The 19,710-nt window shown below is 49.5% G+C and overlaps 2 protein-coding genes across 2 annotated transcripts in view; one reads left to right on the top strand and one right to left on the bottom strand.

The window, feature by feature from the left end:
- DCST2 (DC-STAMP domain containing 2) overlaps window positions 1-19,710 on the bottom strand; it is a 285,622-nt gene that overhangs the window by 162,165 nt on the left and 103,747 nt on the right. The window lies entirely within an intron of this gene.
- Window positions 1-19,710, top strand: part of DCST1 (DC-STAMP domain containing 1) — a 146,034-nt gene that overhangs the window by 35,699 nt on the left and 90,625 nt on the right. Inside the window, exons 5-6 of the mRNA XM_078668903.1 lie at window positions 2,049-2,188; window positions 3,809-4,205. Coding sequence (XP_078525029.1) covers window positions 2,049-2,188; window positions 3,809-4,205 — 537 coding nt within the window. The remainder of the gene's footprint in view (window positions 1-2,048; window positions 2,189-3,808; window positions 4,206-19,710) is intronic.

The following is a 19,710-nucleotide window of genomic DNA, read 5'->3' as shown; positions in this document are numbered from 1 at the left end:
CAACTGTGGTCTGATACTCATCTAAAGTGCTCTGATACCTCCGGGTCTAGCCAGCGCTATATCAAAACTTTCAAATAAATAAATAAAATATGTTAAGGGGACAATGATCCTTCTAGTACCCAATTCTGAAATTTTGTAAGGGATATGTAAAATGAAAACTATCACATCCCTTTAGTCTATATAAAACTCCCACTCTAAAGGAAATTGAATACTAAATAAAAGAAACATACAACATTAGAAGAAAATGACACTGGAACAATTTTGAACAAATAAAAAACACTTTTAACTACAAAGAAAGGAATCAACACACAAACTTGCCCAATATTTAAAACATAACATTTCAGTACCTCTGTATAATCCTCTCAATCAATATATTCGTTTACTTTGTTAATAAATCCCTAATAAAATCATGAATGCCATGATACATAACATTTGCATTCCATGTCATAATAAAACACTGCAATTTAGAAAAAATTATAATAAATGGACACACTAATGCTGGTTCTCAGCATTCATAATTCAAAATTAGAAGCAAAATCTCAACTGGCCAATCAGACTCCAGAATGACACTAGGTTTGTCGCTCCTGGCAAGACTGTTATGCAAATAAAGAGTAATTTGAAATAATGAAAGGAAGCTCAAGTACCCAAAATAAATAAGAATGATTCAGAGTAAACTTTGGGACCTGTGGGAAGTCCAGATCTAAGAGTATAAATATATTTCAAGATCTGATCTCATCCTGATTGAACATCATTGGACTCATTGCAAAAAAAATCCATCTTAACAAGGGGATCGCTGGAAAACTGGAAAGTTAGGACTGATACATTCTCAAGGTATTGTTAGAAAACAAAACACTTTCACCCCATATCTTATTTTCAAGGCTTGAGATTAAGGTACAGTAGATAGTGAAGCTTGTGTCATAATTTCTTCAATTGATGGCCTATTTTGTGCTCCAAGTATGACCATGCTCCAACTATTTGTGACATCACATCTAATCAATATTGCAATTGAAGGGGAACCCTGTAGCCTTTATCGGGTTGCCATATTAGTCCAATGTGCTATTAACAAAGGGTTGAAATTGCGTGACATTTCTCGGTGCTGCTCACCTGCCAAACAGGTATGAATACTTTTTGAATGCTTAAGTAAATGTTTGGGTATTGCCAAGGATGATCCGGTAGCTGCAATTTAATGTTGAATAATGTTAAAAGCTGGCAATAATCAATTAAAATTGTGAGAAAGCAGTAAGATAACATTTATAAAAAGAAATGTAGTCATGTAGATTTTGATGTCAAGCCTGAGGGACGAATGAGTTTGAGTTCATTTGACTTATTAAGTTGATTGTTTTAAACATGCCATTTTTCAATCAAACAGTAATGATGTGGCTGAACAGATCTACTTCACGTGTTCCGGTCTCAGTCTATCGTATGTTACTCTGGGAGGAGGACCTCATGAGAACATTTTGTTGTGCACTGTAACATTTTTATTGTTCCGTGGTTTAAGGGTTTAAGTTATCGGCATCCATGGTTCTCCTTACCACACTACATTTTCAAATATATCTTAGAACATTTCCACATTAGAAGGCCCATTACTCTCATTTAATCCTCAGAGAATTGATAAAAATGATCCTTTGACAGGCTAAGCATTTTCAAATATATCTTAGAACATTACCATATTAGAAGGTCCATTTACCCTAGTAGTGTGATTATTTTGTTGATGAATTTGTAGAGCTACTCTAGCCAATACCTGTTGAATCCACCAAACCTCATTCGATTGCCCATGTGTCTCTAGCCAGACTCTTGCAAATATTTATACGATCCTCCATCTCGTTATGCTGCAGAGGATTCAATAATACTCCCCTCTTTTCCACGCATAATGCATAGCTTCCTCCGATAAAGTGTCTACATGTTATAAACCAGTTTAATATAATCATGGTTTGGCTATTGGATGTCATAATATATTAATCTAGGCCTTCAATTTGTAGTGGAGGCTTCAACCTCTTTCCTCAATTCGCGTTTCTCTTCTATGAACACTCCTGTGTATTTTAATGTAGGGCCTGTTGAGAACATCGAAAACAACCTGGACAACGTGGTGGAGTCCATCGGGTGCACAGTGGAGCTGCAAATAAACCACACCAAGATGATGTGGAAAGTGATGATTGCCCCTATAAAGAGCATTTTTGGAAATGTGGTGGTGAGTATGCATGGAGGAATTCACGCTTATATGTGGTTGGGGAGGAAGCACGGCGAACAAGCCACAAGGGGAAGTACAGTGCTTCATAAATACAAATAGGTAAAATAAGTAAATAAATGAGTTGAAATAGGTGAACTTCTAAGACTCCAGATTCTTTCCAAAGGAACAGTGAAAACTGCCATGGAACATCTAAAGAACACATGCATACTGGTCAACAGGTGAGAACTGACTGTATCTTTCAATTTCTTTTCATAAAAAATTCTCCAATAAAGCTGAAGATATTTGAGGCATATGCTTCTTTAATATCTTCTGCAAATATTACACTCGACTAGTAAAGGATTTTCCGAGTAGCTTGTGAGCTACAAGTAGCTCTCCATCTACCTATAAGTAACTCGCCTATGTGCTGCCCAGTGAACTAAATAAAAAGCCTTTGCTTGATCAAATTAATATACCTCTACCAACTTGAAAAGTGTGTATTTGAGACAGAAATGTGTGTATTTTCAGAATTCATAAGCTGATGTTTGAAAAATGGTTGAGTTCCCAAAATATATTTAAAGCTGATGCCCGAGTGATAAAAATCAAACAGTGTTGGGGAGGATGTGACTAATTTGATCAACCTGGTGCTAGGGGCATAGCAGGTAGAGTGGCAAAGCCTTTTTCACATTACTGCTAGCAACCCCGCCTGATGCGCTGAGATAGTCACTGTTGGTAATCTTGCATATGGTGGGCACTAATGTAATCTCATCTGACATTTTTACTATTACATCTTTAATGATATTAACAGCAGAGGGGGGGTCATTGGATCTAAGTAGCTCTTATTATAGAAATGGTTAGAGACCCCTGGACTAGACTAATCTGATAGGTGCAAGCAAGGTTGGAAGAGAGCTGGCTGTAACTTTGCCCCAAAACAGGAACATTTTCTTTCAGTCTGTTGATCCTTAAACCCAGTAGGACTGGGTTAGAAACTGTCACATATCAAGGGTGTGTGCCCTGAAAGGCAAGTTGGGCTGAAGTAGAGTCAGACAAATATCAGAGGTTGCTGCCTCTTAAATACTACTATAGTCTTAGAGCCCAGCATAGCGGGCTCTACTGGCCATTAAAGGCCTGCTCCAGCGTTATAGGCCAGAGTCCAAGGGGGCAGGCCTTTAATGTCCCCTTACAGCCCGGCCACAGAGGGTCTTAAAGCTATTGGAACATTCCGCCCCTAGAGGGTAGAATGTTCAGATTTGTAAAAACAAAGGCCTCTCGGAGCCCGAGGGGTTTATATCCGAGAGACCTTTGTACACAGCAACAGCTGTGAAATGAAGAAATAAAAATTGGAATGTTGCTTTCCGGGCTTCTATTGGCCAGTAGAAGGCTGGAGCACTCCACTGTCTTCAATGGAGCTCTCAACATTCCAATGCTCTAATAGAGTTTGGTCAGAGCCTGTCATACGTCAAGCATGCCTGGCTACACATGTCTAGTATAGTTATGGTACTGTGAATCAGATACTAAGACTACTGCATATGAAAGCCCCACATAACTCGGGTAAAACCAGTAACATGTTATGATTGTCTGCCTGTGAGATCCTAGTGAGATTGTCTTAGTTTCTAACCGAAAAGTTGTCACTGTTCTTATCAGAAAGAAGCAAAGGAACTCAGAAAAGACTCCAGCAAAATCAAAAAAGAGTTTGAACCGATTAAGGAGCAGGTAATGAGCGAAGCAGGCTTGAACAAAAAGACAGAGGCTGACGAGGAGGCAAAGGCAATCAAGGTAGAAGAAGAGAAAAGAAAGAAGAAAGAAGAGGAGAGGAAAAAGAAGGAAGAGGAGGAGAGGAAAAAGAAGGAAGAGGAGGAGAGGAAAAAGAAGGAAGAGGAGAAAAGGAAAAAGAACGCAGAGAAGGAAAAGAAGAAAGAGGAAGAGGAGAAAAAGAAGGAAGAGGAGAAGGAAAATAATGAGCCAGTGAAAAAAGGTGGCAAGAAATTTAAACTCCCCACACAGAAGTTGTTCGAGATCAAGACCATGCTTCGTTGTGAATGTGAGTACATACCCTTCAACATCATTGTGAGGTGTTAGTGCCTTGTCCATACCACATCTCCCCTGCCTTTGAAAAAGAAACAAGCATTTGCAATGCAATAGGTCTCGCATTTGCGGGAGTTTGAGCTATTGGTATTGTAAATGACAATGCCTTTTATTTATGTATTTTGAAAACCTGCAAGCAGATGCGTAAACACGCACTTTTCCTGCCAGCCTTGCTTCTCATAAGCAAAGACTATAAGTCCAAAGTGCATGTTTACACACCGCTTGCAGGTTTTCAAAGCACATAAATAAAAGGCATAATCATTTACAATGCCAATAGCTCAAACTCTCGCAAATGCAAGACCTATTGCATTGCAAATGCTTTTTGTTTTAGGATGTAGCATGTGCAGAGTTTGAGACACTGCAGATAATAAAAGGCTGTTTCCCGACCAATCGCAAACCAGGGTGCAGGGCACTCACCTTAGGGAGGTCACCTCAGGCTTGCCCACCTCAGGGTACAGGAAGCTCACCTCTGGGTGCATGGAGCTCACATTAGGATGCAGGGAGTTCTCACCTCAGCGTCAGGGAGCCCACCTCAGGGTGCAGGGAGTTTACCTCAACAGGCAGAAAGCCCACCTCAGCGAGTAGGGATCTCACCTCAGGGCACATGGAGCTCACTTCTGGGTGTAGGGAGCTCACATTAGGGTACAAGGAGCTCCAGGGTGAGGGGCCTGCAGGGGCTCGCGGGGGCCGAGGTTTCTAAACTCGGAGTAGGTCCGTCCAGAGGTGTGGGGAACGCCGGGACTGGCAGGAAGGGGTCTCTTGTGCCCTGAGCTGACACACCGTTTCAAGCCCCGAGTACCAACATGGGGCCCAGCAAAGTCTTGTGACTGGCCTAGAGTGCTGCGAAGTCCATAGACTGAGAGGCACATAGTGCTGCGCGGTCCATGACCTGCCAGGCCATAGTGCTGTGAACCCTGGAGTGCTGTGAATTCAAGTGCTGCGAAACCCGGAGCGCGGGTAGGCTGAGTGATGCGAAGCAGAGTGCTGCCAAACTCGAGGAGAGCTGTGAGTCTTGTAGAGAGCCACCCGGGCTCTCGTGGACAACGTTGCAAGTGCACCCTGCATCCCCACAACCCTTGGGGCGGGCTCGCCCCTGGGGTATTAATAAACAGGCCGGAGACTACTCGGGGTCTTCCGGCTGATAGTGAAAGTGGTTACTCCTGTGTCTTTATTCTGTGCAACTGCGGCCTACCTTAACCTAGGCCCCGCCGCGCTACATTGGTGACAAGGGCGTTCGCACCCCTGCCTCATACCTCGCGTGGTGCTCTTTAGGTACGCGCGGTGCCCACCCGAGTCACCTTCCTCATCCTGGTGCTGCACGTCTGGCAGTGATCGCATTGCGGACCCCTTCCGAGTCGATCTGTGCTGGCCGGAGGTTGCTGTTTCCTCTGCTGAATGGGCCGCTCAGCTTGAGACCGCCCACGCGCCTCCTTTGCCTCCGGGAGCATGTTCGGCTGGCGGAACTCGCTGGAGCGGCGCCTGATGTCGGGTGAGTAAAGGCGGCCCCACCCGCACAGTGCCTCTCCCACGCGGATACCTCCGCTACTGCCCACCACTGTTTTGGTGCAGCGGCGCGTCCTGCAACCTGGGATTCCCTCGTCTTTTCCCCTTCCCTGCAGCCAAGCAGCGAGGCCCCAGAGCTGGGCTGTCCACGTCACTGCCTGCGCTCCATGCAACGCTCGAGGCCTGCAGCCTGTGTACAAGTGTTGGACCCCTGTGTGGAGCCTCAACGCGCAGCCTCAGGCAGGGACACACCGGAGGTTGGCCTGGAGGCCATCAAGCATTGGCAGCTACAAAAGTGAAACAAATCAAAAAGGAAAAAGAGTTGCAAGGGAAAAGGAGGGGAGACAACATTTGTATAGAGACTCTGGGAACGTCAGAACTTGTGCCTTAGTCCACAGCAACAGGCCGCCCAGCCAAAACAACGCATCGCGTGCCTGGGTTGCAGTGCATGGGACTAACCAACGCTAGCCTTCTTTCCCCTCCACGCACAGAACTGCCCCAAGAGAGCTACCCACGCCCCCCTGCTGACAAGCGCATGGACAGCAACACAAGATCACGTCCTGAAGCATCTGCCCCGGCACAGAACGCCAGCACGCAAGCCACACCCTCGAGCTCACACATCATCGCCAGGCCGCGATGAGTAATCCGCAGGCGCAAGGAGCAGCCGCCCAGCAAGATGGAGGGCGCAATCCGGTTGTGGGTGTCAACCCACCACCACCAGTGCACACTCACACTGCAGTCGCAATGCTACCCCCCATCAGTGATGCCTCAGACCCCGCCACGGCCGCCAAGATGGAAGGCCTGGGTCGGACGACTCAACCACTACTTCAAGGGGACGAGGGAGACGGACGGCACCATGAAACGGTCACTCCTCATTTACTACGGAGGCGCGGAGATCTATGACCTGTTCGAGACGCTTCCCAACACCGGAAACGAGGATGACTACGACGCAGCGGTCGCTGCGCTCAACAGACACTTCGACCCACAGCTCAACCACGACTTGGAAAAGTTCAAGTTCAAGAGGACGTGACAGACCGAAGCCGAATCCGTAGATATGTTCTATGTGCAGCTACGCCGGCTGGCGAGCAAGTGCCCCTTCACTGACCAGTGGGAGGAAATCCGTGATCAGATCATCGTGGGCTGCCGCTCAAAGCTCCTGTGGAAGCTAATCCTCCGGCAACCTGGAATCTCGCTGGACGAGATCCTAATTCTAGCCCGCTCCCACAAACTGTTAGATGCCAGAGCGGAAGAGATGGAAACCGCCCTACATACATACACATCACAGTTGCCCAGGCACCCACCGATCAAGGAGGAGAAGGTGGAGGCAATCCAAAGACGCCCCACGATGCCTCGCCAGGTGCCCAGACCGCCGCCAGGTGGGCCATGTGAATACTGTGGCGAAGATCACCCCGCGACAGCCGTTTCTGGGGCAAAAGGAAAAATGTGCTCTTGCTGCGGAAGGCTAAACCACTATGCCAAAGTGTGCCATGGAGGGCGGTTCCTATCAAAAGCGCCATGGTCCAGAAGCATGTCCCAACGTGTGCGCCAGATCTCCCTTGACGACCCGCAGCCAGTGCCGGATGACCAACCGCAGGAACGACGTCCCATGTATGAGGACGAGGATGACGAAGGTGTTTGTGATGTCATACGTCAGCTGGAAAAGGGGATGGTGATGAACAGAGTGTCTGAATTAAGCAGACCACTCTTACCCAGTCCAAAGATCAGGGCTTGATCCATCACCGTTTTTTAGCTCACTGCACCATCCCAGCTCAGAACCTGGCTACATGCAAATTAGTCTGTTCCTGTCCCAGTGCATGATGGGAACAGGGCAAACCAAACTACCAAGCCAATTCTTATACTGGGAAGGAAACAAGCTACCGGGGACCGGTTTCTGGCATTTCAGCCTCGTCGGCCCGGCTTGCTTGAATCCTGATGGTGCAATGAGCAAGGGACTCACATCTGAGTATACCCTTCCACGCTTATGGTGGACAAAATCATTCAGAAAAGGGGATGGTGATGAACAGAGTGTCTGAAATAAGCAGACCACTCTTACCCAGTCCAAAGATCAGGGCTTGATCCATCACCGTTTTTTAGCTCACTGCACCATCCCAGCTCAGAACCTGGCTACATGCAAATTAGTCTGTTCCTGTCCCAGTGAATGATGGGAACAGGGAAAACCAAACTACCAAGCCAATTCTTATACTGGGAAGGAAACAAGCTACCGGGGACCGGTTTCTGGCATTTCAGCCTCGTCGGCCCGGCTTGCTTGAATCCTGATGGTGCAATGAGCAAGGGACTCACATCTGAGTATACCCTTCCACGCTTATGGTGGACAAAATCATTCAGAAAAGGGGATGGTGATGGATCAAGCCCTGATCTTTGGACTTGGTAAGAGTGGTCTGCTTAATTCAGACACTCTGTTCATCACCACCCCCTTTTCTGTATCGTTTTTGGCCACTATAGGTGTGGCAGGGTATACTCAGACATGAGTCCCTTTCTCACTGCTCCATCAGGATTCAAGCAAGCCGGGCCGAAGAGGCTGAAATGCCAGAAACCGGTCCCCGGTAGCTTGTCTCCTTTCTGGTGAAGAATTGGCTTGGTAGTTTGGTCTGCCCTGTTCCCATGATGCACTGGGCCAGGGACAGACTAATTTGCATATAGCCAGGTTCTGAGCTGGGATGGGGCAGTGAGATAAATAATGGTGATGGATCAAGCCCTGATCTTTGGACTGGGTAAGAGTGGTCTGCTTAATTCAGACACTCTGTTCATCACCACCCCCTTTTCTGTATCGTTTTTGGCCACTATAGGTGTGGCAGGGTATACTCAGACATGAGTCCCTTTCTCACTGCTCCATCAGGATTCAAGCAAGCCGGGCCGAAGAGGCTGAAATGCCAGAAACCGGTCCCCGGTAGCTTGTCTCCTTTCTGGTGAAGAATTGGCTTGGTAGTTTGGTCTGCCCTGTTCCCATGATGCACTGGGCCAGGGACAGACTAATTTGCATATAGCCAGGTTCTGAGCTGGGATGGGGCAGTGAGATAAATAATGGTGATGGATCAAGCCCTGATCTTTGGACTGGGTAAGAGTGGTCTGCTTAATTCAGACACTCTGTTCATCACCACCCCCTTTTCTGTATCGTTTTTGGCCACTATAGGTGTGGCAGGGTATACTCAGACATGAGTCCCTTTCTCACTGCTCCATCAGGATTCAAGCAAGCCGGGCCGAAGAGGCTGAAATGCCAGAAACCGGTCCCCGGTAGCTTGTCTCCTTTCTGGTGAAGAATTGGCTTGGTAGTTTGGTCTGCCCTGTTCCCATGATGCACTGGGCCAGGGACAGACTAATTTGCATATAGCCAGGTTCTGAGCTGGGATGGGGCAGTGAGATAAATAATGGTGATGGATCAAGCCCTGATCTTTGGACTGGGTAAGAGTGGTCTGCTTAATTCAGACACTCTGTTCATCACCACCCCCTTTTCTGTATCGTTTTTGGCCACTATAGGTGTGGCAGGGTATACTCAGACATGAGTCCCTTTCTCACTGCTCCATCAGGATTCAAGCAAGCCGGGCCGAAGAGGCTGAAATGCCAGAAACCGGTCCCCGGTAGCTTGTCTCCTTTCTGGTGAAGAATTGGCTTGGTAGTTTGGTCTGCCCTGTTCCCATGATGCACTGGGCCAGGGACAGACTAATTTGCATATAGCCAGGTTCTGAGCTGGGATGGGGCAGTGAGATAAATAATGGTGATGGATCAAGCCCTGATCTTTGGACTGGGTAAGAGTGGTCTGCTTAATTCAGACACTCTGTTCATCACCACCCCCTTTTCTGTATCGTTTTTGGCCACTATAGGTGTGGCAGGGTATACTCAGACATGAGTCCCTTTCTCACTGCTCCATCAGGATTCAAGCAAGCCGGGCCGAAGAGGCTGAAATGCCAGAAACCGGTCCCCGGTAGCTTGTCTCCTTTCTGGTGAAGAATTGGCTTGGTAGTTTGGTCTGCCCTGTTCCCATGATGCACTGGGCCAGGGACAGACTAATTTGCATATAGCCAGGTTCTGAGCTGGGATGGGGCAGTGAGATAAATAATGGTGATGGATCAAGCCCTGATCTTTGGACTGGGTAAGAGTGGTCTGCTTAATTCAGACACTCTGTTCATCACCACCCCCTTTTCTGTATCGTTTTTGGCCACTATAGGTGTGGCAGGGTATACTCAGACATGAGTCCCTTTCTCACTGCTCCATCAGGATTCAAGCAAGCCGGGCCGAAGAGGCTGAAATGCCAGAAACCGGTCCCCGGTAGCTTGTCTCCTTTCTGGTGAAGAATTGGCTTGGTAGTTTGGTCTGCCCTGTTCCCATGATGCACTGGGCCAGGGACAGACTAATTTGCATATAGCCAGGTTCTGAGCTGGGATGGGGCAGTGAGATAAATAATGGTGATGGATCAAGCCCTGATCTTTGGACTGGGTAAGAGTGGTCTGCTTAATTCAGACACTCTGTTCATCACCACCCCCTTTTCTGTATCGTTTTTGGCCACTATAGGTGTGGCAGGGTATACTCAGACATGAGTCCCTTTCTCACTGCTCCATCAGGATTCAAGCAAGCCGGGCCGAAGAGGCTGAAATGCCAGAAACCGGTCCCCGGTAGCTTGTCTCCTTTCTGGTGAAGAATTGGCTTGGTAGTTTGGTCTGCCCTGTTCCCATGATGCACTGGGCCAGGGACAGACTAATTTGCATATAGCCAGGTTCTGAGCTGGGATGGGGCAGTGAGATAAATAATGGTGATGGATCAAGCCCTGATCTTTGGACTGGGTAAGAGTGGTCTGCTTAATTCAGACACTCTGTTCATCACCACCCCCTTTTCTGTATCGTTTTTGGCCACTATAGGTGTGGCAGGGTATACTCAGACATGAGTCCCTTTCTCACTGCTCCATCAGGATTCAAGCAAGCCGGGCCGAAGAGGCTGAAATGCCAGAAACCGGTCCCCGGTAGCTTGTCTCCTTTCTGGTGAAGAATTGGCTTGGTAGTTTGGTCTGCCCTGTTCCCATGATGCACTGGGCCAGGGACAGACTAATTTGCATATAGCCAGGTTCTGAGCTGGGATGGGGCAGTGAGATAAATAATGGTGATGGATCAAGCCCTGATCTTTGGACTGGGTAAGAGTGGTCTGCTTAATTCAGACACTCTGTTCATCACCACCCCCTTTTCTGTATCGTTTTTGGCCACTATAGGTGTGGCAGGGTATACTCAGACATGAGTCCCTTTCTCACTGCTCCATCAGGATTCAAGCAAGCCGGGCCGAAGAGGCTGAAATGCCAGAAACCGGTCCCCGGTAGCTTGTCTCCTTTCTGGTGAAGAATTGGCTTGGTAGTTTGGTCTGCCCTGTTCCCATGATGCACTGGGCCAGGGACAGACTAATTTGCATATAGCCAGGTTCTGAGCTGGGATGGGGCAGTGAGATAAATAATGGTGATGGATCAAGCCCTGATCTTTGGACTGGGTAAGAGTGGTCTGCTTAATTCAGACACTCTGTTCATCACCACCCCCTTTTCTGTATCGTTTTTGGCCACTATAGGTGTGGCAGGGTATACTCAGACATGAGTCCCTTTCTCACTGCTCCATCAGGATTCAAGCAAGCCGGGCCGAAGAGGCTGAAATGCCAGAAACCGGTCCCCGGTAGCTTGTCTCCTTTCTGGTGAAGAATTGGCTTGGTAGTTTGGTCTGCCCTGTTCCCATGATGCACTGGGCCAGGGACAGACTAATTTGCATATAGCCAGGTTCTGAGCTGGGATGGGGCAGTGAGATAAATAATGGTGATGGATCAAGCCCTGATCTTTGGACTGGGTAAGAGTGGTCTGCTTAATTCAGACACTCTGTTCATCACCACCCCCTTTTCTGTATCGTTTTTGGCCACTATAGGTGTGGCAGGGTATACTCAGACATGAGTCCCTTTCTCACTGCTCCATCAGGATTCAAGCAAGCCGGGCCGAAGAGGCTGAAATGCCAGAAACAGGTCCCCGGTAGCTTGTCTCCTTTCTGGTGAAGAATTGGCTTGGTAGTTTGGTCTGCCCTGTTCCCATGATGCACTGGGCCAGGGACAGACTAATTTGCATATAGCCAGGTTCTGAGCTGGGATGGGGCAGTGAGATAAATAATGGTGATGGATCAAGCCCTGATCTTTGGACTGGGTAAGAGTGGTCTGCTTAATTCAGACACTCTGTTCATCACCACCCCCTTTTCTGTATCGTTTTTGGCCACTATAGGTGTGGCAGGGTATACTCAGACATGAGTCCCTTTCTCACTGCTCCATCAGGATTCAAGCAAGCTGGGCCGAAGAGGCTGAAATGCCAGAAACCGGTCCCCGGTAGCTTGTCTCCTTTCTGGTGAAGAATTGGCTTGGTAGTTTGGTCTGCCCTGTTCCCATGATGCACTGGGCCAGGGACAGACTAATTTGCATATAGCCAGGTTCTGAGCTGGGATGGGGCAGTGAGATAAATAATGGTGATGGATCAAGCCCTGATCTTTGGACTGGGTAAGAGTGGTCTGCTTAATTCAGACACTCTGTTCATCACCACCCCCTTTTCTGTATCGTTTTTGGCCACTATAGGTGTGGCAGGGTATACTCAGACATGAGTCCCTTTCTCACTGCTCCATCAGGATTCAAGCAAGCCGGGCCGAAGAGGCTGAAATGCCAGAAACCGGTCCCCGGTAGCTTGTCTCCTTTCTGGTGAAGAATTGGCTTGGTAGTTTGGTCTGCCCTGTTCCCATGATGCACTGGGCCAGGGACAGACTAATTTGCATATAGCCAGGTTCTGAGCTGGGATGGGGCAGTGAGATAAATAATGGTGATGGATCAAGCCCTGATCTTTGGACTGGGTAAGAGTGGTCTGCTTAATTCAGACACTCTGTTCATCACCACCCCCTTTTCTGTATACGTCAGCTGGACGGGGACTCGTCGGAGGCCACCTCCCATGTGCTCCGTTTCCATCGACGGCACCGATGTGCAAGCCCTCATTGACATGGGGGCATCCGTCAATGTGATGGACTCCGTGCAGTATAACCGCCTATCACCGCGGCCTCCTCTCGCACCATCCACCGCACAGATCTATACGTATGGAGGGACGGACCCGCTCCCTCTCCATGGTGGCATCCAGACCACTGTCGCAAGTGGAAGCTACCCCACCGAGGTGAGATTCCACGTCACTGAGGGGAAGAAAGGAACTTTGCTCAGTTGCCACACGGCCGAAGACCTCAGGCTTGTCTTTTTTGCCAACCAAGTTCATGAGTCCCATGCGGAAGCAATGCTAAAGGAGTTTCCATCTCTCTTCAAAGGACTGGGGAAACTCAAAGGCAAGAGGTTCAAGCTCCACATCGACCCCTCAGTGTGACCTGTGGCCCTCAGGCACCATCGAGTGCCCTTCAACTCACGCCCGCAAGTGGAGGAGGAGCTGAGAAAACTTGAAGAGTTAGGGGTAATCGAGAAGGTCTCTGGGCCTACCCCGTGGGTGTTCCCGCTGGTCGTGGCACCCAAACCCAAGCAACCAGGAGCCATTCGACTCTGTGTCGATATGAGACTGCTGAATACCGCGGTGAAGAGGGAGCACCACATCACCCGCACAATGGATGGCATCGTGGCCGACTTACCAGCTGGAACTGGAGCCGGAGAGCCGGTATATTACCACCTTTTCAACGCATGTAGGCCTACGAAGATACAAGAGGCTCAGCTTTGGAGTCTCCTCAGCCGCTGAGGTCTTCCAAAATGCCATCCGGGAAGCACTGTCAGGGCTGCAAGGGGTGATCAACCTCAGCGATGATATCCTCATATACTCCAACACGCTCGAGGAACATCCCTCACACCTCCAGGCCACTCTGAAACGGTTGGCGGACTGTGGGCTAACCCTGCACAGATCCAAATGCTTGTTCTACCAGGAGAGCGTTGTCTTCTTTGGCTACAAGTTCACCCGAGAGGGACTCCTGGTGGATCCCAAGAAAGCCGAAGCTATCCGGAAGGCCAGCACACCCACAAACCCCACAGAGGTGAGGTGCTTCCTCGGCATGGCTACGTACTGTGGATGTTTCATCCCCAACCTTGCGGCCATGTCAGAGCCACTGCATGTCCTGACGCGTCACGACCACAAATGGGAGTGGACACTGGCAGCCAACAAAGCGTTCCAGAACATCAAAGCGAGCCTGCTGGACAAGACTGTGATGGCCTACTTCCACCCACGACGCTGGACGGAACTGGTCGTCGATGCCAGCCCCGTGTGCCTAGGGGCAGTCCTTCTCCAGGAACACGGCCCAGAAGTGTGGAAACCAGTTGCCTATGCCAGCAAAGCCCTCACCGACACTGAGACCAGATCGAGAGAGAGGCGTTGGCTATCAAGTGGGCGTGCCAGCACTTCCACCTGTGCGGCCAAGAATTTAGCGTCGTGACTGACCACAAGCCGCTACTCCCGCTGTTTGTGGGCTCCTCTCGGTTGGCGCCTCCGAGGATTGAACGATGGGCAGTGCAGCTGCAAGGCTACAACTTAAAAGTGGTTTTCCGCACAGGAGCACACAACCCGGCTAATTACCTATCTCGTCACCCGGAATCCCTGACGCCGTCTAACCCCTCTACCGATGCCTGCAGCACCGAGGCGTTTGTCCAGATGGTGTCGCAAGAGGCATGCCCCAAGGCCATGACCCTCGAAGAAATTGGCCGAGCCACTCAAGAGGACCCTACCCTCTCCTGAGTTCGAGGAGCCTTGGAGAACAATGGTTGGGCCCACTTCATGGACGGTGCTCGGGTCCTGCGGCTGGAGGTCAGCCATGCCCATCAACAACTGTGGCATGTTCGGAGCAAACTCAGTGTGGGGGATGGAGGAGTTGTCCTGAGGGGACATCTCATAGTGGTCCCAGAAAGCCTACTGAAGAGGATCCTCGCGCTGGCACATGTTGGTCACCAGGGAATGGCCAAGACCAAAGCCAGATGAGGGACAAGGTTTGGTTCCCGGCCATGGATGCCATGGTAGAGGAGATGGTACGACAGTGCCATGCCTGCACAATCACCGGGGGTGACCCAGCACCAGCACCGGTGATCACGGAAGAACCGTGCAAGACCCCGTGGACACATCTCAATGTGGACTTTGGGAGCTTCCCGGACGGACGTCACATGCTTGTCATGGTTGACTCGTTCTCGAAGTTTCCCATCGTCGAAGTCGTCGCGTCAACAGCCTTCCCACACGTGAAGAGAGTCCTGGATCGAGCCTTTGCAATGATGGGGCTGCCGGAAGAAGTTAAGTCGGACAATGGACCCCCCTTCCAGGGGCAGGAGTTCCAGGACTCGAGAACCTAGCGGTGCGCCACAGGAAGATCACCCCGCTATGGCCCCAAGCGAATGGGGAAGTAGAAAGACTGATGAGGACAATTAACCGTGTATTACGCATCGCAGTGGACAACAGGGAAGATCCTGAGTCGGCCCTCAACCAGTTCCTTGGTGCGTACCGCAGGACTCCTCATAGCACCACTAAGTGTGCTCCGGCTCATCTCCTGTTCAAGCGAGCCCCACAAGACAGTATCCCGTCAGACCCGGCGTGGGTGCCCGTTGAGCGGGATGATGCTGCCGTCCAAGCGAGGAGGGAGACAACGAATCGGAAGGCCAGTGAGGCCTGAAGAGCCAAGAACCGCAACTAAGAGGTGGAGACCGGGTGGTGATCAAAGACCGACACCCCGGGTGGAAGTTCCGGATGCCCTATGAGCCAGAAGCATGGGTCGTTGTCCGTGTCCAAGGGACTGTGGTCACTGCTCAAAGAGGACAGCAGTCCGTCACCAAGCATGTATCCAGCTTCAAGAGGGACACGGAGGTAGAGGAGGACCCAGAGGTATCCGGTTATCAGGATTCCTTGCCGAACTTCTCCCCCCCCCCCCCCCCCCCCGGGCCACCTCACATGGGGAGCACCCCGCCGGAATCGCCGAGGCCAGCCAGCCAAGGGGGTGCAGACAGTACCCGATCGATCGGTCCATCTCCGACCGCCGAGCCAGCCAAGGGAGTCCCCGCTGGGGCGACAACATCTCCCTGTGCCCGGAGCCAGAGGTATGGTCTCCGGCCGAAACCGGTGCAGAGTCAAAGGATGAAGAACTTTGTATGTACCTCCCAGTGAACGGAAAGAACCGGATGGTCTCGATCAAAAGAAAGGAAGGATTAGAGAGCCATCCGGGCTCTCGTGGACAATGTTGCAAGTGCACTCATGCATCCCCACACCCCTTGGGGTGGGCTCTTCCCTTGGGTATAAATAAACGGGCCGGAGACCGCTCGGGGTCTTCCGGCTGATAGTGAAAGTGGTTACTCCTGTGTCTTTATACTGCGCAGCTGCGGCCTACCTTAACCTAGGCCCCACCGCGCTACAAGTCTGACAGCACTACGAGGCCCGGAGCGCGGTGAGTCAGAGTGCTGCGAAGCCTGGGGCGCTGTGAGTCAGAGTGCTGCGAAGCCTGGAGCACCGTCTGTCAGAGTGCTGCGGAGCCCGGAGTGCTGTTAGGCGGAATGCTGCAAAGCCCGGAGCACCGTGAGCCAGGGTGCTGCGAGGCCCCCGGCTCGGTGAGTCAGAGTGCTGCGAATGCCGAGGCGCTGTAAGTTAGAGTGCTGCAAAGCCCGGAGCGCCGTTGCTCAGAGTGCTGTCAAGCTCAGAATGCTGCAAGGCAGAGTGTTGCAAGGCCCGGAGCGCTGTGAGTCAGGGTGCTGCGAAGCCCGGAGCGATGTTAGGCTGAGTGCTGCGAAGTCCGGAGTGCCATGAGTGAGACTGCTGCGAAGCCTGGAGCGCTGTGAGAGAGACCTGTGAAGCCGGGAGAGCTGTGAATCCGAGAGCCCTGCGAGGCTCGGAGCGCTGTGAGTTTGAGATGATCTTTGCGAGGCCTGGAGCGCCTGAGTGCTGCAAAGTCTGGAGCGCTGAGTCAGTAAGCTTCAAGGCCGAAAGCATAATAACCAAACCCCTTAGGCGAAGCCTGGCCTCAGAACCAAGCTCAGAGTAGGTGTCCTTAAACTATGGGCAGACTGCTGGTCACTGGGGTGGTGGTTCCCCCAGAAAGGCCCGAAGCCTGGTGCGAGTTTAAATACTGTGTATGGTAATGGCGACGCGTTGGACGGCCCCGGGGGTGCCTGAGGGAGTTGGCGACAGGAGGACGCTGTGCCGCCAGAGGGTCCGAGGATGAGGTAAGAGAACCCGCCCGAGGCGCCTATTAAACAAGCTGTTGGCATTGTGAAACCAGTGGTGCGCGAGCACCACAGAGGAGCGGGGGCGAGGGAGCCTGTCATCTATGCCGCGCGCTGATGCGTGTCCTAGACACCGATGGGAATGGGAGGAGCAAAGGTGGGACATGCGCCCGCCTTTGCCCAATTGCGTGGCTTTTAAAAAAAAATGTAAATGCTAAAGCCAATAGAAGCCCGCAAAACCACACGAGCGTGTGGTCAGCTTTCAAAACCCCTTACAAGAGGTCTCATACTGCAACGTTAGGCGTGAGACCTAAAAAGAAAATCTGTGTGATACCTTAAGTGCTTCACGTCACCACCAAATGTGCTGGGCAATAGCCTCTGAGCTTCAAGCACAGAGATGCAATACATGAAGCAAATATGCCATAAGATCACATGCACAAATATGGTGACAATCACCTCCAGACAACAAATGGCATCAGATTTCACACGAAACATACAATTTCCCCCAATCAATAAAACACCACAGTAGCCTAACTAGTACATTCACAAGAACCACAGTAGTAAACAACAATCCATGCCACTACCAACATCAAATTACAAAAGCTCACTGGTGAAGGGTTACTATACTTAAAAAGCATGGTGTAGGGAACCAACCATCCCATCATATACCCTCCTACACCCCTGTTCACTCTAACTCACTAGCAATAACCGACAAAGGTAAGAGGTAGATAAACAAAAGGAAGCTGCAGAGGATTTACTCAGTGTACATGGTAACCTAGGCATCTGTTATGATCGGGCGGAGGGCCCACAGGACCGGGGGGTACCCTGGTACTCTGTGACTCCTTTCCATCATGTAGAGCTTCAAACCAGCCCAGTCAGCACCGTTTCAAGCAGCAATTTTTCTACAAAGAGATTAGCACTAGAGCCCTCAGTGTTTTCAGGGACTCTAATGATGTGCACATTGTTGCTCCTTGAGCGCCCCTTCATATCATCCAGGCACTCTGTGAGGGTCTTGACCTGTGTTTGAAGCTTACGTAACTGGGCCCTATTGTCTTTGACCACAGGCATGGTGTGGGCCAGTACTTTCTCTGTGTCGGACACTTTCCCAGCCAGTTTTTAAAGACTGGTACGAAGAAGCCCCAGGTCTAAAGTCACTGTTTTGATCTTGAATTCAAGAGTCACTTTGGTGTCCTTCATCGCCGCCAGAATGTGTTGATTGTGTGCTTCCAGCTGCCCCTCTTCTGCAAGCTGTGGCCCGGAATTCGCCTGCTGCCCTAATTTGGTTTGTTTAGGTTTCACCATGCCTCCAGTTGTTTCCAAGGGTATTGAGTCCACTGGGTCACCCTGCCAGACCACCCCCCAAGCAGATTCCGTCTCAGCCACAGTGCTATTATTTAATACATTTTTAATCTACATATACTTACTTCCTTTATACATCTATATACCATCCATGTACTTATGGATCCATATATGTATTACTTTCTTCAAATTAAGCATATTCAATGTACTACCTTAGTTCTTACCCTATACCTCTCTCAATATATCCTCTACCTCAACTCTGACTCATCTCAAACCTCTTTCTGCTACTCTTTCCAATGCACAACCCTATTTTTCACCTTATCCCTCTCATCAATATAAATATATCCTCTACCTCCACTCTCTCATTCATCCCAAACCCCATACCACTACTATAATCCCCAAAATAACCCTTTCTAGACTCTTCCCTTCCCTACCCCTCCTTACATCATCTCATACCTCTTTAACTATTCTGATTTACCCAAAGCAAGCCTTTCTAAACACTTCCCTCGGACTTTCTGCCTCCACATTCCTTCTACTCATTCCAAGCCTCTTCCCACTACTATGACCTCCCCAAAAAAGTCTAAATCCTTCCGTCTTCTATCCCTCCACTATCCTTTTCAATCCAAATAACAGACTAACATGTCCACCTCTCAAATTTAATTCATAATTCACTATAATTATTTTCCACTAATCCTTTATGGGTTCCGGAGTAGCGTGCTACTCGCCAAAAAAAAAACTTTAACACCTCATCAGGGGTAGCAAGCGCTATATAAATGCAAACCTTTTCTCCTCTTCTATCCCTCCTCTATCCTTCTCAATCCAAATAACTGACTAACATATCCACCACTCAAATTACTTTCCTAGTACACTATATTAATTCACCAGTAATCCTTTATGGGCTCTGGAGTAGCGTGCTACTTGCTGAAAAAGCGCTTCAACGTCTCGTATGGGGTAGTATGTGCTATATAAATGCAATTACAATACAATACTTCAACACGAGTGAATATCTGCCCATCTCTACCTTTATTGCAGGGTGTTACAGATCTCTGGCACTTCATCAAAACAGCCTGGAACACTACTCTGCACAGATGGGAAGATCAATACTGCCTACATTTAGTTTTCCTGCCCTGCCTCTCTTTTAATGACTGTGCAACGCAGGAGACACACAACCTACTTCACGCCTGTCACCTTTAAAATTGCATGAAATAGCTTGGCACAGAGACATTTACTTTCTGGGCAAATACTTTGAGAATAGGTAGTATTATAGAACAAGATGTGATAGGTCTATCAGACCTGCTTACACTGTGCCTTTACAGCACCCGTGCAATCTTACCTATGTACACTATGGTTTAACAATGCATTTTCTCTCTTTATATATTTATTTGAAGCATTTATTAGGTGTGTGATGGCGCAAGAGGGTGAAGAGACACTGCTAAATGAGCTACCAGCATTCCATGCCAACTATCTAAAAAAAGTTAGGTCTTGAA

The sequence above is a fragment of the Lissotriton helveticus genome, chromosome 12 (genome assembly GCF_964261635.1).
Source record: "Lissotriton helveticus chromosome 12, aLisHel1.1, whole genome shotgun sequence".
Lineage (NCBI taxonomy): Eukaryota > Metazoa > Chordata > Amphibia > Caudata > Salamandridae > Lissotriton > Lissotriton helveticus.
Note: the sequence above shows the minus strand (reverse complement) of the source record. Positions and strands in the feature narration are given on the sequence as shown.